The 22,044-nt window shown below is 44.8% G+C and overlaps 2 protein-coding genes across 2 annotated transcripts in view; one reads left to right on the top strand and one right to left on the bottom strand.

Moving 5' to 3' along the window:
- Positions 1–22,044, top strand: part of LOC310872626 (glutamate receptor 4) — a gene marked incomplete at both ends in the record, with an annotated part of 210,722 nt that overhangs the window by 105,204 nt on the left and 83,474 nt on the right. The gene's annotated exons all lie outside the window — the stretch shown is intronic.
- LOC310871258 (kelch domain-containing protein 3-like) lies at positions 13,731–14,564 on the bottom strand (the record flags this gene model as incomplete). Its single annotated transcript, XM_083782747.1, has 1 exon — positions 13,731–14,564. The coding sequence occupies one exon, from the start codon at positions 14,562–14,564 to the stop codon at positions 13,731–13,733; it is 834 nt and encodes a 277-aa protein (XP_083638873.1).

Genomic DNA, 22,044 nt, shown 5'->3' with positions numbered 1-22,044 from the left:
AACATTCCCTTTGGACTCAACCTTCTTCCAGGTGAAGGTCTCTGGACTGAATTTCCACATATCATTGAAGTCCTGGTTATTGTTCCTGCCACCAAATATGTACAGCTCTCCATTGTAGGTAAATGCTGAATGATAATAACGTCCTTCTGGAACAAGCTGTGGAGAAGGCGTATCCAGCCAGCTGTTGGTCTCTGTGTCAAACACTGTGATGGTGTTGTAGTACTGACTCCACTCATAGCCCCCAAATACAAACATATTTGTCCCAATGATGGTGGCAGAGTGAAACCGTGTAGCATGAGGTGGAGTTCCTCTGGTGTTAATTAAAGCCCAGACCATCGTGGTGGTGTCCAACTTGTAGATGTCATTAGTGTATCTATTCCCAGTCCATCCTCCATAGATAAACATGACCTTCCCAACAACACAGGCTGAGTGGCAAAACCTCCCCTCTGGAACGGTCCCAGAAACCTTGGGTGTGAGCATTCTGTGGTCGTCGACATCAAAAGCATAAAGCACCGTGCTGTAGTTCCATGTGTCAGTCTTTCCCCCCCAGATGTAGATGAAAGGGTCGATCAGCACAGCTGTGGGTCTCCAGTACATGGGGTGGACCTCTAGGGGGCGTTGTCCTCTTCTATGTGTCTCTGGGGGCAACTTGGTCCAGCATAAGAACAGTGTATTGAAGACATGCACTTCAGTCCGACGCTCTGACTCGATAAAGTCTCCTCTAAAGCAGTACACTTTGTGGTCCACTGCTACAGCAGCATCATACGGTGTCTCTGGAAGCCCTTTTAGGTGCACCGTCCAACGAAGCATTTCTCACAGTAGTTTATAGGTTTCTCCCGGTAAAATAATGCAGTCCTGAATACCTTGAATGAATGACCTGAAGGAATGCAGTCCTACTGTGTGGGTCAGCACTTATATAGGTTAGCGGGCCTACGTGTGACGTAGACATGATGTCACATGTAGGCCAAGTTGGTGTGTCGTAGATGACTGACGTCACAGACTGACCTGCTACTAGAACAATGACTGACGTCACAGACTGACCTGCTACTAGAACAATGACTGACGTCACAGACTGACCTGCTACTAGAACAATGACTGACGTCACAGACTGACCTGCTACTAGAACAATGACTGACGTCACAGACTGACCTGCTACTAGAACAATGACTGACGTCACAGACTGACCTGCTAATAGAACAATGACTGACGTCACAGACTGACCTGCTACTAGAACAATGACTGACGTCACAGACTGACCTGCTACTAGAACAATGACTGACGTCACAGACTGACCTGCTACTGTGGATGGAGCTTGTTAATTGTATTGATAAGGAGCACCTTATCGATCAGGCTTATCGAGCCGGGTCCTCATCGAGCATTTTCTATTATTTTGTGGAAAGACGGAAGACAATTAATTCTGAACAGAACCTGCAGTATCTTTTACTAGGTCCTTCAAATCCACTACTTTTCTAACAGAGGGAAGGCAATTGACCTTTTCCCCATAAAACCAGTATGAGGGCGAGAAGCGACCGGTCGCGTGCACGCATCCTCCTGGGTGACATCACATCCTCCTGGGTGACATCACATCCGCCTGGATGACAGCAGACTGCTGCGCGAGAAGAACACGTATAACCCATATGTAGTTAAAACAGACTGCTGGGTGTGACCCATATGTAGTTAAAACAGACTGCTGGGTGTGACCCATATGTAGTTAAAACAGACTGCTGGGTGTGACCCATATGTAGTTAAAACAGAGACTGCTGGGTGTGACCCATATGTAGTTAAAACAGACTGCTGGTTGTGACCCATATGTAGTTAAAACAGACTGCTGGGTGTGACCATATGTAGTAAAAACAGACTGCTGGGTGTGACCATATGTAGTAAAACAGACTGCTGGGTGTGACCCATATGTAGTAAAACAGACTGCTGGGTGTGACCCATATGTAGTAAAAACAGACTGCTGGGTGTGACCATATGTAGTTAAAACAGAGACTGCTGGGTGTGACCCATATGTAGTAAAACAGACTGCTGGGTGTGACCCATATGTAGTAAAAAAAGACTGCTGGGTGTGACCCATATGTAGTTAAAACAGACTGCTGGGTGTGACCCATATGTAGTTAAAACAGACTGCTGGGTGTGACCCATATGTAGTTAAAACAGACTGCTGGGTGTGACCCATATGTAGTTAAAACAGACTGCTGGGTGTGACCCATATGTAGTAAAACAGAGACTGCTGGGTGTGACCCATATGTAGTTAAAACAGATACTGCTGGGTGTGACCCATATGTAGTTAAAACAGACTGCTGGGTGTGACCCATATGTAGTTCAAACAGACTGCTGGGTGTGACCATATGTAGTAAAAACAGACTGCTGGGTGTGACCATATGTAGTTAAAACAGAGACTGCTGGGTGTGACCCATATGTAGTTAAAACAGACTGCTGGGTGTGACCCATATGTAGTAAAAACAGACTGCTGGGTGTGACCCATATGTAGTAAAAACAGACTGCTGGGTGTGACCCATATGTAGTTAAAACAGAGACTGCTGGGTGTGACCCATATGTAGTAAAAACAGACTCCTGGGTGTGACCCATATGTAGTAAAAACAGACTCCTGGGTGTGACCCATATGTAGTTAAAACAGACTGCTGGGTGTGACCCATATGTAGTTAAAACAGACTGCTGGGTGTGACCCATATGTAGTAAAAACAGACTCCTGGGTGTGACCCATATGTAGTAAAAACAGACTGCTGGGTGTGACCCATATGTAGTAAAAACAGACTCCTGGGTGTGACCCATATGTAGTAAAAACAGACTCCTGGGTGTGACCCATATGTAGTTAAAACAGACTGCTGGATGTGACCCATATGTAGTTAAAACAGACTGCTGGGTGTGACCCATATGTAGTTAAAACAGACTGCTGGGTGTGACCCATATGTAGTTAAAACAGACTGCTGGGTGTGACCCATATGTAGTTCAAACAGACTGCTGGGTGTGACCCATATGTAGTAAAAAACAGACTGCTGGGTGTGACCCATATGTAGTAAAAACAGACTCCTGGGTGTGACCCATATGTAGTTAAAACAGACTGCTGGGTGTGACCCATATGTAGTTAAAACAGACTGCTGGGTGTGACCCATATGTAGTTAAAACAGACTGCTGGGTGCGACCCATATGTAGTTAAAACAGACTGCTGGGTGTGACCCATATGTAGTTAAAACAGAGATTGCTGGGTGTGACCCATATGTAGTTAAAACAGACTGCTGGGTGTGACCCATATGTAGTTAAAACAGACTGCTGGGTGTGACCCATATGTAGTAAAACAGACTGCTGGGTGTGACCCATATGTAGTTAAAACAGACTGCTGGGTGTGACCCATATGTAGTAAAAACAGAGACTGCTGGGTGTGACCCATATGTAGTTAAAACAGAGACTGCTGGGTGTGACCCATATGTAGTTAAAACAGACTGCTGGGTGTGACCCATATGTAGTTAAAACAGAGACTGCTGGGTGTGACCCATATGTAGTAAAAACAGACTGCTGGGTGTGACCCATATGTAGTTAAAACAGAAACTGCTGCGTGTGACCCATATGTAGTAAAAACAGACTGCTGGGTGTGACCCATATGTAGTTAAAACAGAGACTGCTGGGTGTGACCCATATGTAGTAAAAACAGACTGCTGGGTGTGACCCATATGTAGTTAAAACAGAGACTGCTGGGTGTGACCCATATGTAGTTAAAACAGACTGCTGGGTGTGACCCATATGTAGTTAAAACAGACTGCTGGGTGTGACCCATATGTAGTTAAAACAGACTGCTGGGTGTGACCCATATGTAGTAAAAACAGAGACTGCTGCGTGTGACCCATATGTAGTTAAAACAGAGACTGCTGGGTGTGACCCATATGTAGTTAAAACAGACTGCTGGGTGTGACCCATATGTAGTAAAAACAGAGACTGCTGCGTGTGACCCATATGTAGTTAAAACAGACTGCTGGGTGTGACCCATATGTAGTTAAAACAGACTGCTGGGTGTGACCCATATGTAGTAAAAACAGACTGCTGGGTGTGACCCATATGTAGTTAAAACAGACTGCTGGGTGTGACCCATATGTAGTTAAAACAGACTGCTGGGTGTGACCCATATGTATTTAAAACAGACTGCTGGGTGTGACCCATATGTAGTTAAAACAGACTCCTGGGTGTGACCCATATGTATTTAAAACAGAGACTGCTGGGTGTGACCCATATGTAGTTAAAACAGACTGCTGGGTGTGACCCATATGTAGTTAAAACAGACTGCTGGGTGTGACCCATATGTAGTTAAAACAGAGACTGCTGGGTGTGACCCATATGTAGTTAAAACAGACTGCTGGGTGTGACCCATATGTAGTTAAAACAGACTGCTGGGTGTGACCCATATGTAGTTAACCTCAAATCAACCCCAAAATATCGCAAAATATCAAATTTTTTACAGCGACGCACATAGAGACGGCGCACGTGCACGATAGCGCACGATCACGCGGATTTCGGCCGTTTTTTGGTAAATTACATCCAAAAATATTAATATTAGCAAAAATATATACATTTTTGCTCTTTTGACCCCGCGATAATTGATATTGATTGTCATTCCGTTTTTTTCCGTGAACGGGAGGTTTAGATTTTTAGATTAATTCCATTTTTTCCGTTAATTGTAGGCCAGGGGTTAAAACAGACTGCTGGGTGTGACCCATATTTAGTTAAAACAGACTGCTGGGTGTGACCCATATGTAGTTAAAACTGACTGCTGGGTGTGACCCATATGTAGTTAAAACAGACTGCTGGGTGTGACCCATATGTAGATAAAACAGAGACTGCTGGGTGTGACCCATATGTAGATAAAACAGAGACTGCTGGGTGTGACCCATACAGTATGTAGTTAAAACAGAGACTGCTGGGTGTGACCCATATGTAGTTAAAACAGAGACTGCTGGGTGTGACCCATATGTAGTTAAAACAGACTGCTGGGTGTGACCCATATGTAGTTAAAACAGAGACTGCTGCGTGTGACCCATATGTAGTTAAAACAGACTGCTTGGTGTGACCCATATGTAGTTAAAACAGACTGCTGGGTGTGACCCATATGTAGTTAAAACAGACTGCTGGGTGTGACCCATATGTAGTTAAAACAGACTGCTGGGTGTGACCCATATGTAGTTAAAACAGACTGCTGGGTGTGACCCATATGTAGTTAAAACAGACTGCTGGGTGTGACCCATATGTAGTTAAAACAGACTGCTGGGTGTGACCCATACGTAGAGGACAGTGGATTGTAGAAAACACACAATGCTTCTTTCACAAGTGTACAACACTATGGGCTCCATTTCCGTCACCGCTAAACCCCTTATCCCTAAACTTCCTTGTCTTTTTTTACTACTTTGAAAAACATTTTTGAATAGTTCAACTAGACAGTCTACATACACACGTTGTGAGCTAGACTGACCATTTTAACTATTCAAAAATGTTTAGCAAAATAGGTGAAAATTGAGCCCTGTGTCTGTGACCCATGATGTGGCCTGTGTTTTTATGTATTTATGTATTGTTTCATGTCTAATCTTATTCTCTGTCCTGTTGTGCCTTTGTCTTGGGGGGGGGGGGGGGGAATACATTGTTGCTTCTACGTTTGTTTGTCTGTGATGTTTAATAATGTAGTTACTGCACTCTGGCTGTGGAGGGCAGTGTTGCTACCACCTGTATTTTTCCTTTTTTCCCTCCTTATAACTTGTTTCTTTCTTTTTTTGTGGGCTGTTATTTTCTTCTATTGGCTGTTGGTTGTCATGGCTGCCAGTTCCCACCTGATGTTGTGTGGGAGTTCAGGCTGATCCAGACCGTACTGAATAACTGCCAGCTTGCATAAGGTCTTCAGACTAGGACTCAAGTCTAAGACATACAGGTCACCTGGTCTGTTGTCTGCTCCAAAGAGGATGATACAATCTCCCACCATGCAACAGAATACCATGGGACTCCTTGTTGAGTATAAACATGGAGCATTCCCTTTGGACTCAACCTTCTTCCAGGTGAAGGTCTCTGGACTGAATTTCCACATATCATTGAAGTACTGGTTATTGTTCCTGCCACCAAATATGTACAGCTCTCCATTGTAGGAAAAGGCTGAATGACCATAACGTCTTTCTGGAACAAGCTGTGGAGAAGGCGTGTCCAGCCATCTCTTGGTCTCTGTGTCAATCACTGTGATGGTGTTGTAGTACTGACTCCACCCCCCATAGCCCCCAAATACAAACATCTTTGTCCCGATGATGGTGGCAGAGTGATGGTCTGTAGCAGGAGGTGGAGTTCCTCTGGTGTCAATTAATGACCAGACCATCGTGGTGGTGTCCAACTTGTAGATGTCATTAGTGTCTCTATACCCGACCCATCCTCCATAGATAAACATGACCTTCCCAACAACACAGGCTGAGTGGCCCCACCTCCCCTGTGGAACGGTCCCAGAAACCTTGCGTGTGAGCATTCTGTGGTCGTCGACATCAAATGCATAAAGCACCTTGCTGTAGTTCCCTGTGTCAGTCACTCCCCCCCAGATGTAGATGAAAGGGTTGATCAGCACAGCTGTGCGGCTGGTTTTCATGGGGTGAACCTCTAGGGGGCGTTGTCCTCTTCTATGTGTCTCTGGGGGCAACTTGGTCCAGAATAAAGACAGTGTATTGAAGACATGCACTTCAGTCCGACGCTCTGACTCGATAGATTCTCCTCTAAAGCAGTACACTTTGTGGTCCACTGCTACAGCAGCATCATACGGTGTCTCTGGAAGCCCTTTTAGGTGCACCGTCCAACGAAGCATTTCTCACAGTAGTTTATAGGTTTCTCCCGGTAAAATAATGCAGTCCTGAATACCTTGAATGAATGACCTGAAGGAATGCAGTCCTACTGTGTGGGTCAGCACTTATATAGGTTAGCGGGCCTACGTGTGACGTAGACATGATGTCACATGTAGGCCAAGTTGGTGTGTCGTAGATGACTGACGTCACAGACTGACCTGCTACTAGAACAATGACTGACGTCACAGACTGACCTGCTACTAGAACAATGACTGACGTCACAGACTGACCTGCTACTAGAACAATGACTGACGTCACAGACTGACCTGCTACTAGAACAATGACTGACGTCACAGACTGACCTGCTACTGTGGATGGAGCTTGTTAATTGTATTGATAAGGAGCACCTTATCGATCAGGCTTATCGAGCCGGGTCCTCATCGAGCATTTTCTATTATTTTGTGGAAAGACGGGAGACGATTAATTCTGAACAGAACCTGCAGTATCTTTTACTAGGTCCTTCAAATCCACTACTTTTCTAACAGAGGGAAGGCAATTGACCTTTTCCCCATAAAACCAGTATGAGGGCGAGAAGCGACCGGTCGCGTGCACGCATCCTCCTGGGTGACATCACATCCTCCTGGGTGACATCACATCCGCGTGGATGACAGCAGACTGCTGGGTGTGACCCATATGTAGTAAAAACAGACTGCTGGGTGTGACCCATATGTAGTAAAAACAGACTGCTGGGTGTGACCCATATGTAGTTAAAACAGAGACTGATGGGTGTGACCCATATGTAGTAAAAACAGAGACTGCTGGGTGTGACCCATATGTAGTTAAAACAGACTGCTGGGTGTGACCCATATGTAGTAAAAACAGACTGCTGGGTGTGACCCATATATAGTAAAAACAGACTGCTGGGTGTGACCCATATGTAGTTAAAACACAGACTGCTGGGTGTGACCCATATGTAGTAAAACAGAGACTGCTGGGTGTGACCCATATGTAGTTAAAACAGACTGCTGGGTGTGACCCATATGTAGTAAAACAGAGACTGCTGGGTGTGACCCATATGTAGTTAAAACACAGACTGCTGGGTGTGACCCATATGTAGTAAAAACAGACTGCTGGGTGTGACCCATATGTAGTAAAACAGAGACTGCTGGGTGTGACCCATATGTAGTAAAAACAGACTGCTGGGTGTGACCCATATGTAGTAAAACAGAGACTGCTGGGTGTGACCCATATGTAGTAAAAAACAGACTGCTGGGTGTGACCCATATGTAGTAAAACAGACTGCTGGGTGTGACCCATATGTAGTAAAAAACAGACTGCTGGGTGTGACCCATATGTAGTTAAAACAGACTGCTGGGTGTGACCCATATGTAGTTAAAACAGACTGCTGGGTGTGACCCATATGTAGTTAAAACAGACCGCTGGGTGTGACCCATATGTAGTTAAAACAGACTGCTGGGTGTGACCCATATGTAGTTAAACAGACTGCTGGGTGTGACCCATATGTAGTTAAAACAGACTGCTGGGTGTGACCCATATGTAGTTAAAACAGACTGCTGGGTGTGACCCATATGTAGTTAAAACAGACTGCTGGGTGTGACCCATATGTAGTAAAAACAGACTGCTGGGTGTGACCCATATGTAGTAAAAACAGAGACTGCTGGGTGTGACCCATACGTAGTAAAACAGACTGCTGGGTGTGACCCATATGTAGTAAAACAGACTGCTGGGTGTGACCCATATGTAGTTAAAACAGACTGCTGGGTGTGACCCATATGTAGTTAAAACAGAGACTGCTGGGTGTGACCCATATGTAGTAAAACAGACTGCTGGGTGTGACCCATATGTAGTTAAAACAGACTGCTGGGTGTGACCCATATGTAGTAAAAACAGACTCCTGGGTGTGACCCATATGTAGTAAAAACAGAGACCGCTGGGTGTGACCCATATGTAGTAAAACAGAGACTGCTGGGTGTGACCCATATGTAGTTAAAACAGACTGCTGGGTGTGACCCATATGTAGTTAAAACAGAGACTGATGGGTGTGACCCATATGTAGTTAAAACAGACTGCTGGGTGTGACCCATATGTAGTTAAAACAGAGACTGCTGGGTGTGACCCATATGTAGTTAAAACAGAGACTGCTGGGTGTGACCCATATGTAGTTAAAACAGAGACTGCTGGGTGTGACCCATATGTAGTTAAAACAGAGACTCCTGGGTGTGACCCATATGTAGTTAAAACAGAGACTGCTGGGTGTGACCCATATGTAGTTAAAACAGACTGCTGGGTGTGACCCATATGTAGTTAAAACAGACTGCTGGGTGTGACCCATACGTAGAGGACAGTGGATTGTACAAAACACACAATGCTTCTTTCACAAGTGTACAACACTATGGGCTCCATTTCCGTCACCGCTAAACCCCTTATCCCTAAACTTCTTTGCCTTTTTTACTACTTTGAAAAACATTTTTGAATAGTTCAACTAGCCAGTCTACATACACACGTTGTGAGCTAGACTGACCATTTTAACAATTCAAAAATGTTCAGCAAAATAGTAAAAAAAAATAGGCGAAAATGGAGCCCTGTGTCTGTGACCCATGATGTGGCCTGTGTTTTTATGTATGTATTGTTTCATGTCTAATCTTATTCTTTGTCCTGTTGTGCCTTTGCCTTGGGGGGGGGGGATACATTGTTGCTTCTACGTTTGTTCGTCTGTAATGTTAAAAAAATAATGTAGTTAGTTACTGCACTCTGGCTGTGGAGGGCAGTGTTGCTACCAGCTGTATTTTTCCTTTTTTCCCTCCTTATAACTTGTTTCTTTCTTTTTTTGTGGGCTGTTATTTTCTTCTATTGGCTGTTGGTAGTCATGGCTGCCAGTTCCCACCTGATGTTGTGTGGGAGTTCAGACTGTTCCAGACCGTACTGAATAACTGCCAGCTTGCATAAGGTCTTCAGACTAGGACTGAAGTCTAAAACATACAGGTCATCATTGAATGTGTCGGATGATCTACGTCCTCCAAAGAGGATGATACGATCTCCGACCATGCAACAGAATACCATGTGACTCCATGTTGTGTTTAAACATGGAACATTCCCTTTGGACTCAACCTTCTTCCAGGTGAAAGTCTCTGGACTGAATATCCACAGATCATTGAAGTCCTTCTTATAGTTCCTGCCACCAAATATATACAGCTCTCCATTGTAGGAAAAGGCTGAATGATTGAAACGTCCTTCTGGAAGATGCTGTGCAGAAAGTGTGTTCATCCATTGGTTCGTCTCTGTGTCAAACACTCTGATGGTGTTGTAGCACCCATAGCCCCCAAATACAAACATCTTTGTCCCGATGATGGTAGCAGAGTGACGGTCTGTAGCAGGAGGTAGAGTTCCTCTGGTGTTAATTTCAGACCAGACCATCGTGGTGGTGTCCATCTTGTAGATGTCATTAGTGTATCTATTCCCAGTCCATCCTCCATAGATAAACATGACCTTCCCAACAACACAGGCTGAGTGGTCGTACCTCCCCTCTGGAACGGTCCCAGTTACCTTGGGTGTGAGCATTCTGTGGTCGTCGACATCAAATGCATAAAGCACCGTGCTGTAGTTCCATGTGTCAGTCACTCCCCCCCAGATGTAGATGAAAGGGTCGATTAGCACAGCTGTGCGGCTGTTTTTCATGGGGTGAACCTCTAGGGGGCGTTGTCCTCTTCTATGTGTCTCTGGGGGCAACTCGGTCCAGCATGAAGACAGTGTATTGAAGACATGCACTTCAGTCCGACGCTCTGACTCGATAAAGTCTCCTCTAAAGCAGTACACTTTGTGGTCCACTGCTACAGCAGCATCATACTCTGGAAGCCCTTTTAGGTGCACCGTCCAACGAAGCATTTCTCACAGTAGTTTATAGGTTTCTCTCTGTAAAAGAATGCAGTCCTACTGTGTGGGTCAGCACTTATATAGGTTAGCGGGCCTACGTGTGACGTAGACATGATGTCACATGTAGGCCAAGTTGGTGTGTCGTAGATGACTGACGTCAAAGACTGACCTGCTACTAGAACAATGACTGACGTCACAGTCTGACCTGCTACTAGAACAATGACTGACGTCACAGACTGACCTGCTACTAGAACAATGACTGACGTCACAGACTGACCTGCTACTAGAACAATGACTGACGTCACAGACTGACCTGCTACTAGAACAATGACTGACGTCACAGACTGACCTGCTACTGTGGATGGAGCTTGTTAATTGTATTGATAAGGAGCACCTTATCGATCAGGCTTATCGAGCCGGGTCCTCATCGAGCATTTTCTATTATTTTGTGGAAAGACGGGAGACGATTAATTCTGAACAGAACCTGCAGTATCTTTTACTAGGTCCTTCAAATCCACTACTTTTCTAACAGAGGGAAGGCAATTGACCTATTCCCCCATAAAACCAGTATGAGGGCGAGAAGCGACCGGTCGCGTGCACGCATCCTCCTGGGTGACATCACATCCTCCTGGGTGACATCACATCCTCCTGGATGACAGCAGACTGCTGCGTGAGAAGCATGCATATAACCCATATGTAGTTAAAACAGAGACTGCTGGGTGTGACCCATATGTAGTTAAAACAGACTGCTGGGTGTGACCCATATGTAGTTAAAACAGAGACTTCTGGGTGTGACCCATATGTAGTTAAAACAGAGACTGCTGCGTGTGACCCATATGTAGTTAAAACAGAGACTGCTGGGTGTGACCCATATGTAGTTAAAACAGACTGCTGGGTGTGACCCATATGTAGTAAAACAGACTGCTGGGTGTGACCCATATGTAGTTAAAACAGACTGCTGGGTGTGACCCATATGTAGTTAAAACAGAGACTGCTGGGTGTGACCCATATGTAGTAAAACAGAGAATACTGGGTGTGACCCATATGTAGTTAAAACAGACTGCTGGGTGTGACCCATATGTAGTTAAAACAGAGACTGCTGGGTGTGACCCATATGTAGTTAAATCAGACTGCTGGGTGTGACCCATATGTAGTAAAACAGACTGCTGGGTGTGACCCATATGTAGTTAAAACAGACTGCTGGGTGTGACCCATATGTAGTTAAAACAGACTGCTGGGTGTGACCCATATAGTTAAAACAGATTGCTGGGTGTGACCCATATGTAGTTAAAACAGACTGCTGGGTGTGACCCATATGTAGTAAAACAGACTGCTGGGTGTGACCCATATGTAGTTAAAACAGACTGCTGGGTGTGACCCATATGTAGGTAAAACAGACTGCTGGGTGTGACCCATATGTAGTTAAAACAGACTGCTGGGTGTGACCCATATGTAGTTAAAACAGACTGCTGGGTGTGACCATATGTAGTTAAAACAGACTGCTGGGTGTGACCCATATGTAGTTAAAACAGAGACTGCTGGGTGTGACCCATATGTAGTTAAAACAGAGACTGCTGGGTGTGACCCATATGTAGTAAAAACAGACTGCTGGGTGTGACCCATATGTAGTTAAAACAGACTGCTGGGTGTGACCCATATGTAGGTAAAACAGACTGCTGGGTGTGACCCATATGTAGTTAAAACAGACTGCTGGGTGTGACCCATATGTAGTTAAAACAGACTGCTGGGTGTGACCATATGTAGTTAAAACAGACTGCTGGGTGTGACCCATATGTAGTTAAAACAGAGACTGCTGGGTGTGACCCATATGTAGTTAAAACAGTGACTGCTGGGTTTGACCCATATGTAGTAAAAACAGACTGCTGGGTGTGACCCATATGTAGTTAAAACAGAGACTGCTGGGTGTGACCCTTATGTAGTAAAAACAGACTGCTGGGTGTTACCCATATGTAGTAAAAACAGACTGCTGGGTGTGACCCATATGTAGTAAAAACAGAGACTGCTGGGTGTGACCCATATGTAGTTAAAACAGAGACTGCTGGGTGTGACCATATGTAGTAAAAACAGAGACTGCCGGGTGTGACCCATATGTAGTTAAAACACAGACTGCTGGGTGTGACCCATATGTAGTTAAAACAGAGAATGCTGGGTGTGACCCATATGTAGTAAAAACAGAGACTGCTGGGTGTGACCCATATGTAGTAAAACAGACTGCTGGGTGTGACCCATATGTAGTAAAACAGACTGCTGGGTGTGACCCATATGTAGTTAAAACAGAGACTGCTGGGTGTGACCCATATGTAGTAAAAACAGAGACTTCTGGGTGTGACCCATATGTAGTTAAAACAGACTGCTGGGTGTGACCCATATGTAGTTAAAACAGACTGCTGGGTGTGACCCATATGTAGTTAAAACAGAGACTGCTGGGTGTGACCCATATGTAGTAAAAACAGACTGCTGGGTGTGACCCATATGTAGTTAAAACAGACTGCTGGGTGTGACCCATACGTAGCGGACAGTGGCTTGTAGAAAACACACAATGCTTCTTTCACAAGTGTACAACAATATGGGCTCCATTTCCGTCACCGCTAAACCCCTTATCCCTAAACTTCTTTGCCTTCTTTTACTACTTTGAAAAACATTTTTGAAAAGTTCAACTAGCCAGTCTACATACACACGTTGTGAGCTAGACTGACCATTTTAACTAGTAAAAATAGGCGAAAATGGAGCCCTGTGTCTGTGACCCATGATGTGGCCTGTGTTTTTATGTATTTATTTATTGTTTCATGTCTAATTTTACTCTTTGTCCTGTTGTGCCTTTGTCTTGGGGGGGGGGGGGGGGGGGGGGGGGGTACTTTGTTGCTTCTGTTTGTTTGTCTGTGATGTTAAAAAAAAAAGTAGTTACTGCACTCTGGCTGTGGAGGGCAGTGTTGCTACCAGCTGTATTTTACCTTTTTTCAATCCTTATAACTTGTTTCTTTCTTTTTTGTGGGCTGTTATTTTCTTCTATTGGCTGTTGGTAGTCATGGCTGCCAGTTCCCACCTGATGTTGTGTGGGAGTTCAGACTGATCCAGACCGTACTGAATAACTGCCAGCTTGCATAAAGTCTTCAGACTAGGACTCAAGTCTAAGACATACAGGTCATCATTGAATGTGTTGGATGATCTACGTCCTCCAAAGAGGATGATACGATCTCCCACCATGCAACAGAATACCACGTGACTCAACATATATTGACTTAAACATGGAACATTCCCTTTGGACTCAACCTTCTTCCAGGTGAAGGTCTCTGGACTGAATTTCCACATATCATTGAAGTACTGGTTTTGGTTCCTGCCACCAAATATGTACAGCTCTCCATTGTAGGAAAAGGCTGAATGACTCCGGCGTCCATCTGGAAGAGGCTGTGCAGAATGTGTGTTCATCCATTGGTTGGTCTCTGTGTCAAACACTGTGATGGTGTTGTAGTACTGACCCCCCCAGCCCCCAAATACAAACATCTTTGTACCAATGATGGTGGCAGAGTGACGGTCTGTAGCAGGAGGTGGAGTTCCTCTGGTGTTAATTAAAGTCCAGACCATTGTGGTGGTGTCCATCTTGTGGATGTCATTAGTATGTTGATGGTTGGATCCTCCATAGATAAACATGACCTTCCCAACAACACAGACTGAGTGGCCGTACCTCCCCTGTAGAGCGGTCCCAGAAACCTTGGGTGTGAGCATTCTGTGGTCGTCGACATCAAATGCATAAAGCACCGTGCTGTAGTTCCCTGTGTCAGTCTTTCCCCCCCAGATGTAGATGAAAGGGTCGATCAGCACAGCTGTGCGGATGGTTTTCATGGGGTGAACCTCTAGGGGGCGTTGTCCTCTTCCAGGCGTCTCTGGGGGCAACTCGGTCCAGCATAAAGACAGTGTATTGAAGACATGCACTTCAGTCCGACGCTCTGACTCGATAAAGTCTCCTCTAAAGCAGTACACTTTGTGGTCCACTGCTACAGCAGCATCATACGGTGTCTCTGGAAGCCCTTTTAGGTGCACCGTCCAACAAAGCATTTCTCACATTAGTTTATAGGTTTCTCCCGGTAAAAGAATGCAGTCCTTGAAGGAATGCAGTCCTACTGTGTGGGTCAGCACTTATATAGGTTAGCGGGCCTACGTGTGCCGTAGACATGATGTCACATGTAGGCCAAGTTGGTGTGTCGTAGATGACTGACGTCACAGACTGACCTGCTACTAGAACAATGACTGACGTCACAGACTGACCTGCTACTAGAACAATGACTGACGTCACAAACTGACCTGCTACTATTTTATGTAGTAAAACAGACTGCTGGGTGTGACCCATATGTAGTTAAAAAAGACTGCTGGGTGTGACCCATATGTAGTTAAAACAGAGACTGCTGGGTGTGACCCATATGTAGTTAAAACAGACTGCTGGGTGTGACCCATATGTAGTTAAAACAGAGACTGCTGGGTGTGACCCATATGTAGTTAAAACAGAGACTGCTGGGTGTGACCCATATGTAGTAAAACAGAGACTCCTGGGTGTGACCCATATGTAGTAAAACAGAGACTGCTGGGTGTGACCCATATGTAGTTAAAACAGAGACTGCTGGGTGTGACCCATATGTAGTTAAAACAGACTGCTGGGTGTGACACATATGTAGTTAAAACAGACTGCTGGGTGTGACCATATGTAGTTAAACAAACTGCTGGGTGTGACCCATATGTAGTTAAAACAAACTGCTGGGTGTGACCCATATGTAGTTAAAACAAACTGCTGGTTGTGACCCATATGTAGTTAAAACAGACTGCTGGGTGTGACCCATATGTAGTTAAAACAGACTGCTGGGTGTGACCCATATGTAGTTAAAACAGACTGCCGGCTTGTTAACACATATGTAGTAAAAACAGACTGCTGGGTGTGACCCATATGTAGTTAAAACAAACTGCTGGGTGTGACCCATATGTAGTTAAAACAGACTGCTGGGTGTGACCCATATGTAGTAAAACAGACTGCTGGGTGTGACCCATATGTAGTAAAACAGACTGCTGGGTGTGACCCATATGTAGTTAAAACAGACTGCTGGGTGTGACCCATATGTAGTTAAAACATAGACTACTGGGTGTGACCCATATGTAGTTAAAACAGACTGCTGGGTGTGACCCATATGTAGTTAAAACAGACTGCTGGGTGTGACCCATATGTAGTTAAAACAGACTGCTGGGTGTGACCCATATGTAGTAAAACAGACTCCTGGGTGTGACCCATATGTAGTAAAACAGAGACTGCTGGGTGTGACCCATATGTAGTTAAAACAGACTGCTGGGTGTGACCCATATGTAGTTAAAACAGAGACTGCTGGGTGTGACCCATATGTAGTAAAACAGACTCCTGGGTGTGACCCATATGTAGTTAAAACAGAGACTGCTGGGTGTGACCCATATGTAGTTAAAACAGACTCCTGGGTGTGACCCATATGTAGTAAAACAGAGACTGCTGGGTGTGACCCAAATGCAGTTAAAACAGACTGCTGGGTGTGACCCATATGTAGTAAAACAGACTGCTGGGTGTGACCCATATGTAGTTAAACAGACTGCTGGGTGTGACCCATATGTAGTTAAAACAGACTGCTGGGTGTGACCCATATGTAGTTAAAACAGACTGCTGGGTGTGACCCATATGTAGTAAAACAGACTGCTGGGTGTGACCCATATGTAGTTAAAACAAACTGCTGGGTGTGACCCATATGTAGTAAAACAGACTGCTGGGTGTGACCCATATGTAGTAAAACAGACTGCTGGGTGTGACCCATATGTAGTAAAACAGACTGCTGGGTGTGACCCATATGTAGTTAAAACAGACTGCTGGGTGTGACCCATATGTAGTTAAAACAGACTGCTGGGTGTGACCCATATGTAGTAAAACAGACTGCTGGGTGTGACCCATATGTAGTTAAAACAGACTGCTGGGAGTGACCCATATGTAGTTAAAACAGACTGCTGGGAGTGACCCATATGTAGTTAAAACAGACTGCTGGGTGTGACCCATATGTAGTAAAACAGACTGCTGGGAGTGACCCATATGTAGTTAAAACAGACTGCTGGGTGTGACCCATATGTAGTTAAAACAGACTGCTGGGAGTGACCCATATGTAGTTAAAACAGACTGCTGGGTGTGACCCATATGTAGTTAAAACAGACTGCTGGGTGTGACCCATATGTAGTTAAAACAGACTGCTGGGTGTGACCCATATGTAGTTAAAACAGACTGCTGGGTGTGACCCATACAGTATGTAGTTAAAACAGACTCCTTATTATATCTCAAAGGTCAATTTGAGGTTTTGAGTATAGAGGGTTCAAGAGATTAAAATGTAATAGCCTATCGTTCATCAATTAATGTTACCAACATATAAATAGAAAATAAACAAATAAACAAAACAAAAATTACAGGTCACACTTGTAGTGCTGTCAAACAAGTCTATGTCTAGTTTAATCTGCAACAGTTTTATAATATAATTGCCTATGTATAGTGGGGGTCCCTACTTGATCTCTCACTCTCAGCTAAGTGGTCCTTGGCTTGACCTGAAAAACATTGAAGACCCTGGCCTGCATGTATTATTTATTAACGTTATATAAATACATAGCAGATGTACAAGCTCACAACGCGTCTCATCCACGCCCCGCTGTGAGCTTGTGGATCTGCAATTTTAGGCGTGCGACACCGTCTTGCTGCAGAATATAAATAAGGCTTCTAACCCAGCGAACAGCAGCCACAGGGGAAAGCTGGACAGTGCCGTGGAAAGTTGTGAAACGGTTGTAAACGACTTTAAACGCAAGCAGTACACCCTGCTGTGGCGTTGTTGTTGTTGTACACGTGTGTGCAGACTGCAGAAGTTTCTTTAATTACAAATTGATGATCGCGACGCAGATTTGCGTCGGAGAATCAGCAAGCACAGCTGTGGAGTGTGGATCATTACCAGCACGCAGCGCTACAGTGAAAAGTCAACTGATCGACGGACAAAGCTACTCGGACAGCTATTTTATGAAGCTAAAGAGTAAAGGTGGTGCTTCTTGTTTAATGCGTGGGGCTCACTTCTGTTAGTCGCGGGTCACGGGTGCTCTTTATAGTCTGAGTCTGCTTGTTGTCTCAACGTGTCTACTTTGACTGCACCGTCGTACGGTAGCTTCTGTTCACTGACTGTAGGCGCGTTCGGAAATACCACACCGGAGCACTCTCTCCTATTAGTTTGCATTGCACAGTGGGCTCAGTGCGCTATTTCCGAACGCGCCCTGTGTGTGCGCTGCGAGAGACTTTTTTTTTCTTCTTCCTTTTCTGATGGTACGTTCAAGGCGCCTCGGAAACACAGGATATGTTGAAATCTACCATGGAAAAAGTTGCAACCATGGATTTTACCGATGCAAGCACTCCGCGAACGATGCATCGAGATTTCACCCGTCAATTGTATCCGATACACAGTGAATGAACCGATGCACTCGCATCGCGCACGTCTGTATCGATGTATCGATACGTATCGATGTATCGATACGTATCGATTATTTTCCACATGTCTAAGTTAGTAAAACAGAGACTGCTGGGTGTGACCCATATGTAGTTAAAACAGACTGCTGGGTGTGACCCATATGTAGTTAAAACAGACTCCTGGGTGTGACCCATATGTAGTTAAAACAGACTGCTGGGTGTGACCCATATGTAGTCAAAACAGACTGCTGGGTGTGACCCATATGTAGTTAAAACAGACTGCTGGGTGTGACCCATATGTAGTTAAAACAGACTGCTGGGTGTGACCCATATGTAGTTAAAACAGAGACTGCTGGGTGTGACCCATATGTAGTTAAAACAGAGACTGCTGGGTGTGACCCATATGTAGTTAAAACAGACTGCTGGGTGTGACCCATATGTAGTTAAAACAGACTGCTGGGTGTGACCCATACGTAGACAGTGGATTGTAGAAAACACACAATGCTTCTTTCACAAGTGTACAACACTATGGGCTCCATTTCCGTCACCGCTAAACCCCTTATCCCTAAACTTCTTTGCCTTTTTTTACTACTTTGAAAAACATTTTTGAATAGTTCAACTAGCCAATCTACATACACACGTTGTGAGCTAGACTGACCATTTTAACTAGTAAAAATAGGCGAACATGGAGCCCTGTGTCTGTGACCCATGATGTGGCCTGTGTTTTTATGTATTTATTTATTGTTTCATGTCTAATTTTATTCTTTGTCCTGTTGTGCCTTTGTCTTGGGGGGGGGGTACTTTGTTGCTTCTGTTTGTTTGTCTGTGATGTTAAAAAAATAATGTAGTTACTGCACTCTGGCTGTGGAGGGCAGTGTTGCTACCAGCTGTATTTTTCCTTTTTTCCCTCCTTATAACTTGTTTCTTTCTTTTTTTTGTGGGCTGTTATTTTCTTCTATTGGCTGTTGGTAGTCATGGCTGCCAGTTCCTATTGGCTGTTGGTAGTCATGGCTGCCAGTTCCCACCTGATGTTGTGTGGGAGTTCAGACTGTTCCAGACCGTACTGAATAACTGCCAGCTTGCATAAGGTCTTCAGACTAGGACTGAAGTCTAAGACATACAGGTCATCATTGACTGTGTTGGATGATCTACGTCCTCCAAAGAGGATGATACGATCTCCCACCATGCAACAGAATACCATGTGACTCCATGTTGTGTTTAAACATGGAACATTCCCTTTGGACTCAACCTTCTTCCAGGTGAAAGTTTCTGGACTGAATATCCACAGATCATTGAAGTCCTGCTTATAGTTCCTGCCACCAAATATATACAGCTCTCCATTGTAGGAAAAGGCTGAATGATTGAAGCGTCCTTCTGGAAGAAGCTGTGCAGAAGGAGTGTTCATCCATTGGTTCGTCTCTGTGTCAAACACTCTGATGGTGTTGTAGCACCCATAGCCCCCAAATACAAACATCTTTGTCCCGATGATGGTAGCAGAGTGACGGTCTGTAGCATGAGGTGGAGTTCCTCTGGTGTTAATTTCAGACCAGGCCATCGTGGTGGTGTCCATCTTGTAGAGGTCATCAGTTAATCTATTCCCAGTCCATCCTCCATTGATAAACATGACCTTCAAAACGACACAGACTGAGTGGCCGTACCTCCCCTGTGGAACGGTCCCAGAAACCTTGGGTGTGAGCATTCTGTGGTCGTCGACATCAAATGCATAAAGCACCTTGCTGTAGTTCCCTGTGTCAGTCTTTCCCCCCCAGATGTAGATGAAAGGGTTGATCAGCACAGCTGTGCGGCTGTTTTTCATGGGGTGGACCTCTAGGGGGCGTTGTCCTCTTCTATGTGTCTCTGGGGGCAACTCGGTCCAGCATGAAGACAGAGTATTGAAGACATGCACTTCAGTCCGACGCTCTGACTCGATAAAGTCTCCTCTAAAGCAGTACACTTTGTGGTCCACTGCTACAGCAGCATCATACGGTGTCTCTGGAAGCCCTTTTAGGTGCACCGTCCAACGAAACATTTCTCACATTAGTTTATAGGTTTCTCCCGGTAAAAGAATGCAGTCCTTGAAGGAATGCAGTCCTACTGTGTGGGTCAGCACTTATATAGGTTAGCGGGCCTACGTGTGACGTAGACATGATGTCACATGTAGGCCAAGTTGGTGTGTCGTAGATGACTGACGTCACAGACTGACCTGCTACTAGAACAATGACTGACGTCACAGACTGACCTGCTACTAGAACAATGACTGACGTCACAGACTGACCTGCTACTAGAACAATGACTGACGTCACAGACTGACCTGCTACTAGAACAATGACTGACGTCACAGACTGACCTGCTACTAGAACAATGACTGACGTCACAGACTGACCTGCTACTGTGGATGGAGCTTGTTAATTGTATTGATAAGGAGCACCTTATCGATCAGGCTTATCGAGCCGGGTCCTCATCGAGCATTTTCTATTATTTTGTGGAAAGACGGGAGACGATTAATTCTGAACAGAACCTGCAGTATCTTTTACTAGGTCCTTCAAATCCACTACTTTTCTAACAGAGGGAAGGCAATTGACCTTTTCCCCATAAAACCAGTATGAGGGCGAGAAGCGACCGGTCCCGTGCACGCATCCTCCTGGGTGACATCACATCCTCCTGGGTGACATCACATCCTCCTGGGTTATAGCAGACTGCTACGCGAGAAGCACGCGTATAACCCATATGTAGTTAAAACAGACTGCTGGGTGTGACCCATATGTAGTTAAAACAGACTGCTGGGTGTGACCCATATGTAGTTAAAACAGACTGCTGGGTGTGACCCATATGTAGTTAAAACAGAGACTGCTGGGTGTGACCCATATGTAGTAAAAACAGACTGCTGGGTGTGACCCATATGTAGTTAAACAGAGACTGCTGGGTGTGACCCATATGTAGTTAAAACAGACTGCTGGGTGTGACCCATATGTAGTTAAAACAGACTGCTGGGTGTGACCCATATGTAGTTAAAACAGACTGCTGGGTGTGACCCATATGTAGTTAAAACAGACTGCTGGGTGTGACCCATACGTAGACAGTGGATTGTAGAAAACACACAATGCTTCTTTCACATGTGTACAACACTATGGGTTCCATTTCCGTCACCGCTAAACCCCTTATCCCTAAACTTCTTTGTCTTTTTTTACTACTTTGAAAAACATTTTTGAATAGTTCAACTAGCCAGTCTACATACACACGTTGTGAGCTAGACTGACCATTTTAACTATTCAAAAATGTTTAGCAAAATAGGCAAAAATGGAGCCCTGTGTCTGTGACCCATGATGTGGCCTGTGTTTTTATCTATTTATTTATTGTTTCATGTCTAATTTTATTCTTTGTCCTGTTGTGCCTTTGTCTTGGGGGGGGGGGGGGGGGGGGGTACATTGTTGCTTCTACGTTTGTTTGTCTGTGATGTTAAAAAAATAATGTAGTTACTGCACTCTGGCTGTGGAGGGCAGTGTTGCTACCAGCTGTATTTTTTCTTTTTTCCCTCCTTATAACTTGTTTATTTTATTTTTTTGTGGGCTGTTATTTTCTTCTATTGGCTGTTGGTAGTCATGGCTGCCAGTTCCCACCTGATGTTGTGTGGGAGTTCAGACTGATCCAGACCGTACTGAATAACTGCCAGCTTGCATAAGGTCTTCAGACTAGGACTGAAGTCTAAGACATACAGGTCATCATTGAATGTGTCGGATGATCTACGTCCTCCAAAGAGGATGATACGATCTCCCACCATGCAACAGAATACCATGTGACTCCATGTTGTGTTTAAACATGGAACATTCCCTTTGGACT

Source organism: Protomyctophum parallelum (assembly GCF_964188405.1).
Source record: "Protomyctophum parallelum genome assembly, chromosome: 1".
Taxonomy (NCBI): Eukaryota; Metazoa; Chordata; class Actinopteri; order Myctophiformes; family Myctophidae; genus Protomyctophum; species Protomyctophum parallelum.
Note: the sequence above shows the minus strand (reverse complement) of the source record. Positions and strands in the feature narration are given on the sequence as shown.